General features: G+C 44.5%; 1 protein-coding gene across 1 annotated transcript; it reads left to right on the top strand.

Moving 5' to 3' along the window:
* The first annotated feature begins 1,241 nt into the window (after positions 1-1,241).
* Positions 1,242-6,074, top strand: CYTL1 (cytokine like 1). The gene is made up of 4 exons (XM_032135448.2): positions 1,242-1,407; positions 3,510-3,554; positions 3,725-3,853; positions 5,417-6,074. Exons 1-4 carry the CDS (start codon positions 1,255-1,257, stop codon positions 5,498-5,500), a joined length of 411 nt encoding a protein of 136 aa, XP_031991339.1. The 5' UTR covers positions 1,242-1,254; the 3' UTR covers positions 5,501-6,074.
* Positions 6,075-8,272: the final 2,198 nt, after the last annotated feature.

Below are 8,272 nucleotides of genomic sequence, written 5' to 3'. Positions count from 1 at the left end.
GGACCCCAACTCATCTCTGCCTGCAAGAGTCCTGCTCCTCACCCATCCTGCACTGTAGGGCGGAAGAATAGCAGGAAGACAGGGCGTGAAGTCTCATCCCAACCCATGTGCCTCCAGCTTTGTGACCTCCAGCAAGTTACTGGAACTCTTGAGCCTCAGTTTTCCCAACTGGAAAACGGGACTCTTTTCTGTGGCACCTACCTCACAGAGACACTTGCTGGATTTAACGGAGACCGTGCTATTAGCTCCGATCACTTGGAAACACACAATAGGCCTGGAATGAGGCTTGCTCAGTCATGCTGCATCCCGTTGATTTCGCACTATGGCCTTTTGAGTGAGCCACTCTCACCATCCTCATCTCACAGATAAGGAGATGGAGGAAACACTGAAGAAACTTGTCCAAGGTCAAAGCCAGAAGGCAGTGACCCTGCTTTGCACCCAGGGCTTCTAAGTGGAGAGCCTAGACCTTTACCTGCCACTGTCTTGGGAAGTCAGCCCTGAGGGAGACGCACTTCTTGAAAACTAACCCTTCCTGAGGGTCTGCTCTCCATTGGGGCCTGTGCTGGGAGCTTAAGGTAGAAGAGGGTGGGGGTACTCACACTCCCCACACATATGGCCACTCAGTGAACCCATCCTCTGGACCGAGAGTCACACATGGCTTCTGAGAGACTGGGGGGCCCTGGCCCAAGGCTCACCTACCTGGTTAGCGATTGACGGACGACGACACCAGTGGCCTGACCTCAGCCCTGCATCCCTGCTCCACTGCGGGCTGCCTAGAGGGAGGATGCTCAGTCATCCCCTGCTAGTCCCTTTCCCTCCCGGCACTATATCCATTTTGACAAACGGTGCCGTCCAAACCCAGGCCTGGCTGCCCACTCCTCTCCTCTGACCCTCCCCTCCCTCCATCTCTGTCCTCCTCTTATCCCCCACCCCTCTCCATCTGCTGTTCCTGCCATTTCAGGAAAAGTCCCTGTGGAAAAAGAAATTTCTTGCTGAAAGTGTGGGGGAGGCAAAGCCACCCTCTGTCACCCCCTCCTCCAGGCAGCCCCTCCTCTTAACCTGGGGCTTTCGTGTCTGAGAGGATTCCTGCCCCGGTCCTGCCCGGTGGGCGTGCTGGCTTCCTCTCTGCCACCCTGGATGGACGGCAGCCTGCGCTGGCCCCACAGGAAGTGGAGGCGTGGAGCCGCCCTGGACCACCCCCAGCCTGCATAAAGGGGTGGGCGGCGAGGCGAGGCTGCACCAGCGCCTGGCACCATGAGGACGCCTGGGCCTCTGCCCGTGCTGCTGCTGCTCCTGGCGGGAGCCCCCGCCGTGCGGCCCGCTCCCCCGACCTGCTACTCCCGCATGCGGGGCCTGAGCCAGGAGATCACCCGCGACTTCCAGCTCCTGCAGGTCTCGGAGCCCTCGGTGAGTCCCCCGCCCGCCCAGGACGGGGCTGCATGGCAGACCCAGTTCTTAAACCCTTGCCGTTAGACGAAAAAAAAAAAAAGAGAGAGAGAGAAAAAGATATTTTTCTTTTCTAGTAAATGTAAATCTCAAGAGTATTTGTGTTTTATTCATCTCCTATTAAATATGATACCAATGGTTTGCTTTCTTCAAAACACAAGAAAAAGTAAAGGCATCACAATTTTTGTAACTTACTAGCAAATATCAAAGGATCTGTTGTAAATGTAAAAAAAAAAAAAAGAAAAGAAAAAAGAAAAAAAGGAGTGGGAGGAGGGAGAGAAAAACAGCTCCCTATCAGCCTTAAGGAGGACGGAGGAATGAAGCTTGTGTATTCCTTTTGTTAGCCTGGTGAGGAGTGTGCCCTAAGAGCTGGCTCACAGAACTGGCCTCCACCCCTCATCTGCTGAGGGACCCGGGCATATTCCTCAGCCTCTGCCTCTCAGTTTTCTTGTCTGTAAAATGGGATGACAGTAGCACCCCTCCCTTTAGAGTGGCTTTGACGAGCAAAGGCAGGCGTGAACACAGGCACGGCTCACAGAAGCAAGCCTACAGGAACAAGTACTCAACAGATGCCAGCTGATGTGAGCACCATCTTCAGAGGCAGACCTGGGGACTCAGAGAGGGGAAGTCCCGGAAGGGCTTTTGGGGACTAGAACCCAGGCCTCTGCCTGCTTCTCCGTCGAAACAAAATGCATTAAACTTCATTAAAAGCTTTTGTAAAGTTTAAAAGTGTCTTTTAATCACTTGCAAATGCTTCGAACAAAACGTAATGTTTCTCAGATGTTAGGGTCAACAATAGCCTAGCTAACACCTTCTTGGTATTTTCTTTTTAAAAGTTAAATAACATGTATTTTTTTCCTAATCATAAAAGTGTTGTACTTTGTAGAACAGTTGGAAAATGTACAAAGAAGAAAATAAATCTTGCTTATAATTCTACCACCTAGAGGTAGCTGCTGCTGTAGCGTTGTGGAGGATCATATTTCAGCTTTCTGTCTACATATAGGTATTCAAATACGTGTGTGTTGTGTGTGTGTGTGAGTGTGTGTGTGTGTGTGTGTAAACAAAATTTGGGTCAAACAGCACAAGCAGTTTTGCAACTTACTTTTTAATGACACTATCAAATAAGTTAATTTTTGTTTTAACATTTTATTGTACAGTTTCACCACAATTTACCCACAAGTTTCTTGTTATCAAATATAGACAGCAATCATCTTTTAAAGGAATCTGATTTTAAAAGTTTTAAAAAATTCAAAGGCTCTGAACTGCGAAGCAGGAAGAAAGTGGAAAGATTATGCATTCTAACTCTCTAATTTCACAACTGAGGACTGAAGGACGGCACTTGCCCATGGTCACACGGGGATTACTGAGAGGGCAGAGCACAAGGGCTTTTGCACAAAAACGGAAGCCCAATATAGAAATATAAAAGTATGCATATATATGCACTTCAATATTACTATATTATACACTATATACAACTATATATTAGCTATAGAATGCCTATAGAACAGTATGTATAATTACATATACCTTACTTATGTAAGTATATATAGTGTTTATAATTACATGCAGTTATACAACTGTTATATAGCTAATATACTTATATAAGTTATTATATAAGTATATTATTATATAAGTTACTATATAACTAACTTATACAACTGTTATATAACTAGTTATAGAACTGTTTTATAGATGTACGTATATACTGTGTATATATACTTGTATTACTGTATTATATATTACTATTTCTATATTACAGTTATAGGACTGCTTTTATGTATATACGTGTATGTATATTTCTGAATGGGTATGCATATAAAACAGCTCCCTAGTTCATAGCAAATGATATAAAGGTTGTATTCTAAAAGTCTAATTCTGGAAGCGCAGTCGCCCATTTCTGGAGGAGTGTGACGTATGGCGCAAGAAAGTACTGTGCATGTCTTAGCATCAGGGAGGGCCGCAGGGATCTGAGCTGGTCTGGCTGTTGAGAGGGTCACCAGGGAGACTTTTGTGACCAGGTGTGCCCCTGTGGGCATCCCAGAACCCCTTATCCCTTTCCACAGGAGCCGTGTGTGAGATACCTGCCCAGGCTGTACCTGGACATACACGTAAGAGGGCTCTCCCTGGGGGAGGGAGGTCTGGGGCTGAGGGACTCAGGTCTGAACCTTTGCTGCTGGCTGTGTGGCACAGAGTCAGGGAGAGATCTTATGCAGCTCAGCCCCTGTCCCTCTCGCTACTGACTTCTCCCACAAGCCCCCTCCCCATTGCCCACTCCCAGAATTACTGTGTGCTGGACAAGCTGCAGGACTTTGTGGCCTCACCCCAGTGTTGGAAAGTGGCCCAAGTGGATTCCTTGAAGGACAAAGCACGGAAGCTGTACACCATCATGAACTCGTTCTGCAGGAGAGTAAGTGGATGCCATTGAAAATCCATTTTCTACTTGCTATCAGCCAAGACTTTCTGAGCTTTTCAAAGAGGAGGGTTGGGAGGAGATGGCAACAAGGAAGAGGAGCAGAGATATTTCGCAGATGCTTTCAGTTCACAAAGCCCTTCCTCAACCATGGTTGCCTTGTTTAGTGATGGGGTTCAGGACAAGGTCCTTTGTCTCCATGAGCTGCACACTGATGCAGGGGCTACACCCCAGGACCACACCTCAGCCACATGGATAGACTCTGCCAGGAGCCAAGTGAGGCCGGTTAGAGGACACTCTGCAGGAGGAGGTTCAGGTGTGCTCTGATAAGAGGATTCTGGTAGGAGAGGGGAAAAGGACAGAAAATCAGCAATAGTTAAAATGTGGAAATTAGAGGCATGTGATTGCAGGGCACAGACTTCAGCATCAGGGAACCCTGAGCTTGGGTCTGCATCTCCCTGCTTCCCAAGTGGGAGTGCCTGTCTTAGTCTGTTTCTGCTGCTATAACATAACACCACAGACTGGGTAAGTTATTTTTTAAAAAAAGAAGTTTGTATGGCTTATGGAGGAGACTCAGGGGGAGTCTAAGAGCATGGTACTGGCATCTGGTGAGGGCCTTCTTGCTGCATCATACCACGGCAGAGGTCATCACACAGCAAGAGGGTAAGAGCCAGAGAGAGTTCACTTTTTTTAACAAAGCCACCCCTGCAATAAGCAACCCTCCCCCAAGGTAGTGACATTAATCCATTCATAAGAGCAGAGCCCTCATTAATCCATTCATTAAGTCAAAGCCTACATTAATTCATGTACAAAGGCAGAGGGATTAAGTTTCCAACACATAAACTTTTGGGACCACATTCAAATCACAGCAGTGTCCCTTCACTTCTCTGAGGCACAGTTTCCTCAGTCCTGAACTGAGGACATAGTAGTGTCCATCTCATGAGGTGGATAATAATAATTACACCCTTACCTTGTGTGGGCACTGCAGTAACTCCTTTGAGCCTAAGAAGCCTATAGGGTGACTAAATATGGAATTCCTAGCACCATGCCTAGCCCAGAGTTAGCTCCTCTGGTAACTGTAGTAATTAGTTATTAAGTTATAATTTCTTGATCCTGTATGAAAGATGTGTTATGAATTTCCCCCCACACCCAGTTTCCTCCTCCTCCCTGCTCCCTTTGGTTTGTGGGGGAAGATAGGAAGCTGATACAATTATGATAACAGTGTGATGAGCAGTGGTATTGACTGAAGTGAGGTCATTCCAATGCCTGACCCAGGGTGCTGCTCAGCAACTAAGGTTCATTCATTTATTCCCTCCCTCACCCATTCATCTATCTATCTGGTCAATCAATGTATGTGTGAATTCCATAAGTGATAATAATTTAAAAAAAAACATGAAATTCTATTGGAATGTTAAGCAAGAAGTGACTAGCCCTTTTTGGGAGAGTAAGGGATGGGAAGTTTTCACACAAAGGAGAACAACTGAATGGCCTTTGAGGATAACCAAAAGCCCTACAGTTGCACCTTCAGTAACTTTCCTGCTCATTGCACATCTTTTTCAGGATTTGGTATTCCTGTTGGATGACTGCAATGCCTTGGAATACCCAATCCCAGTGACTACCGTCCTGCCAGATCGTCAGCGCTAAGGCAATTCAGACCAGAGAAAGAACCCAAGAGAACTGAAGTTATGTCAGCTACCCAGACTTAATGGGCCAGAGCCATGACCCTCACAGATCTTGTGTTAGTTGTATCTGAAACTGTTATGTATCTCTCTACCTTCTGGAAAACAGGGCTGGTATTCCTACCCAGGAACCTCCTTTGAGCATAGAGTTAGCAATCATGCTTCTCATTCCCTTGACTCATGTCTTGCCAGGATGGTTAGATACACAGCATGTTGATTTGGCCACTAAAAAGAAGAAAAGGACTAACAAGCTTCTCTTTTATGAGCAACTATCTTGAGAACATGCACAATAGTATGTTTTTATTACTGGTTTAATGGAGTAATGGTACTTTTATTCTTTCTTGATAGAAACCTGCTTACATTTAACCAAGCTTCTATTATGCCTTTTTCTAACACAAACTTTCTTCACTTTCTTTCATTTAAAAAGAAATTAATGCTCTTAAGATATATTTGCAAGTATTTTACGTAGTGCTGACAGGACCCAGTATTTCACTGAAAGGTGATGAAAATCAAATAAATAATCTCTTCACAATGAGAAACACGTGTCCTGTTGTATCTGTCCAAGGTGGATGTCAGGGTTGTGTTTTTTTTTTCACACTTCTCTTGAAAACTCCTGCTCTAAGCATGATGCAACTTTCTCCTTCTTTCAGACAAGCTCAAGTGTCTCTGGTTCTGCTTCATCCACCTGCATGAATGTCTGCTCTTTAAGTGTTGGGGATGCTCTGATTTCTGTTGAGGACAGATGTTTCCTTTGGGGATATACATTGGGAGCAGATTGCATCATACCCACAGGCAGTGTTTTGCTGCACTTATCACAAATATCACCTATTGACTCCACACAGCAAACCTGGAGATGGGCACGGAAGGAGGCTGAGGCTCATGTAGGTCAAGTAACTTGCCTGAGGCCACTGGCTGCTAAGTGGGGAAGCCTAGATTGAACCCAAGCCTGTGTAACTCCAAAGCCCATGCCTTTCCCAGCGTGGCCACCTCGGCTCTGTGCAGGTGAAACATGCTTGTTAAATTAATTTATGAACCCAACAATAAAATCTCAGTTAAGAAATGGGATTGTTGACATTGAATCTATAAATTACCTTGGGCAGTATGGCCATTTTCATGATATTGATTCTTCCAACCCATGAGCATGGAATGTTCTTCCATTTGTTTGTATCCTCTTTTATTTCATTGAGCAGTGGTTTGTAGTTCTCCTTGAAGAGGTCCTTCACATCCCTTGTAAGTTGGATTTCTAGGTATTTTATTCTCTTTGAAGCAATTGTGAATGGGAGTTCACTCATGATTTGGCTCTCTGTTTGTCTGTGATTGGTGTACAAGAATGCTTGTGATTTTTGTACATTGATTTTGTATCCTGAGACTTTGCTGAAGTTGCTAATCAGCTTAAGGAGATTTTGGGCTGAGACGATGGGGTTTTCTAGATATACAATCATGTCATCTGCAAACAGGGACAATTTGACTTCCACTTTTCCTAATTGAATACACTTTATTTCCTTTTCTTGCCTGATTGCCCTGGCCAGAACTTCCAACACTATGTTGAATAGGAGTGGTGAGAGAGGGCATCCCTGTCTTGTGCCAGTTTTCAAAGGGAATGCTTCCAGTTTTTGCCCATTCAGTATGATATTGGCTGTGGGTTTGTCATAGATAGCTCTTATTATTTCGAGATACGTCCCATTTATAGATTCAATGCCATCCCCATCAAGCTACCAATGACTTTCTTCACAGAATTGGAAAAAACTACTTTAAAGTTCATATGGAACCAAAAAAGAGCCCGCATCGCCAAGTCAATCCTAAGCCAAAAGAACAAAGCTGGAGGCATCACGCTACCTGACTTCAAACTATACTACAAGGCTACAGTAACCAAAACAGCATGGTACTGGTACCACAACAGAGATATAGATCAATGGAACAGAACAGAGCCCTCAGAAATAATGCCACATATCTACAACTATCTCATCTTTGACAAACCTGACAAAAACAAGAAATGGGGAAAGGATTCCCTATTTAATAAATGGTGCTGGGAAAACTGGCTAGCCATATGTAGAAAGCTGAAACTGGATCCCTTCCTTACACCTTATACAAAAATTAATTCAAGATGGATTAAAGACTTACATGTTAGACCTAAAACCATAAAAACCCTAGAAGAAAGCCTACGCAATACCATTCAGGACATAGGCGTGGGCAAGGACTTCATGTCTAAAACACCAAAAGCAATGGCAACAAAAGCCAAAATTGACAAATGGGATCTCATTAAACTAAAGAGCTTCTGCACAGCAAAAGAAACTACCATCAGAGTGAACAGGCAACCTACAGAATGGGAGAAAATTTTTGCAACCTACTCATCTGACAAAGGGCTAATATCCAGAATCTACAATGAACTCAAACAAATTTACAAGAAAAAAACAAACAACCCCATCAAAAACTGGGCAAAGGACATGAACAGACACTTCTCAAAAGAAGACATTTATGCAGCCAAAAAACACATGAAAAAATGCTCATCATCACTGGCCATCAGAGAAATGCAAATTAAAACCACAATGAGATACCATCTCACACCAGTTAGAATGCCGATCATAAAAAGTCAGGAAACAACAGGTGCTGGAGAGGATGTGGAGAAATAGGAACACTTTTACACTGTTGGTGGGACGGTAAACTAGTTCAACCATTGTGGAAGTCAGTGTGGCAATTCCTCAGGGATCTAGAACTAGAAATACCATTTGACCCAGCC

The sequence above is a fragment of the Hylobates moloch genome, unplaced genomic scaffold (assembly GCF_009828535.3).
Source record: "Hylobates moloch isolate HMO894 unplaced genomic scaffold, HMol_V3 SCAFFOLD_17, whole genome shotgun sequence".
NCBI classification, from domain to species: domain Eukaryota; kingdom Metazoa; phylum Chordata; class Mammalia; order Primates; family Hylobatidae; genus Hylobates; species Hylobates moloch.
Note: the sequence above shows the minus strand (reverse complement) of the source record. Positions and strands in the feature narration are given on the sequence as shown.